The following is a 446-nucleotide window of genomic DNA, read 5'->3' on the forward strand; positions in this document are numbered from 1 at the left end:
ATGAAATTTCATATCTATTTAACGCTCGCTATCATTTTATTTGCTACGGCTCTTGTACCAGCTGCTGAAGGTAAAATTTCGAAATCTTGAACATGTTCGCATATGCGGAATACGAACTTTAAGCGAAATATTATATTATTTTATACTAAAATCTTGATTGATTACTAGGATATCATGCTAAAGTTAAAGAAAAAATGAGCGGAGAATGTAAGATTTGGGTTACTGATCTTAATGGTAAATATGTAGCTGGCGATAAAAAATTCCATCCATGCAACAACGGTAGAACGTTAGATATTGATACAAAATCAAAAGACAAATACATGCTTCGTGCAACCACAATTGGTGAAATAGATGCAAAAATTCGTGGACCATTTAATACTAATACATGCTATATCATTGAAGGTAATAGTGGGTTTTTGCGTTTGGAACCCTCTGATGACTGTTAA

The 446-nt window shown here is 33.0% G+C and overlaps 1 protein-coding gene across 1 annotated transcript; it reads left to right on the top strand.

Annotated features, from left to right (window-relative positions):
- On the top strand, window positions 1-446 carry OCT59_019150 (uncharacterized protein; the record flags this gene model as incomplete). The annotated part of the gene is made up of 2 exons (XM_025331640.2): window positions 1-70; window positions 169-446. The coding sequence occupies 2 exons, from the start codon at window positions 1-3 to the stop codon at window positions 444-446; spliced, it is 348 nt and encodes a 115-aa protein (XP_025184548.1).

Source organism: Rhizophagus irregularis, chromosome 28 (assembly GCF_026210795.1).
Source record: "Rhizophagus irregularis chromosome 28, complete sequence".
Classification (NCBI taxonomy): domain Eukaryota; kingdom Fungi; phylum Glomeromycota; class Glomeromycetes; order Glomerales; family Glomeraceae; genus Rhizophagus; species Rhizophagus irregularis.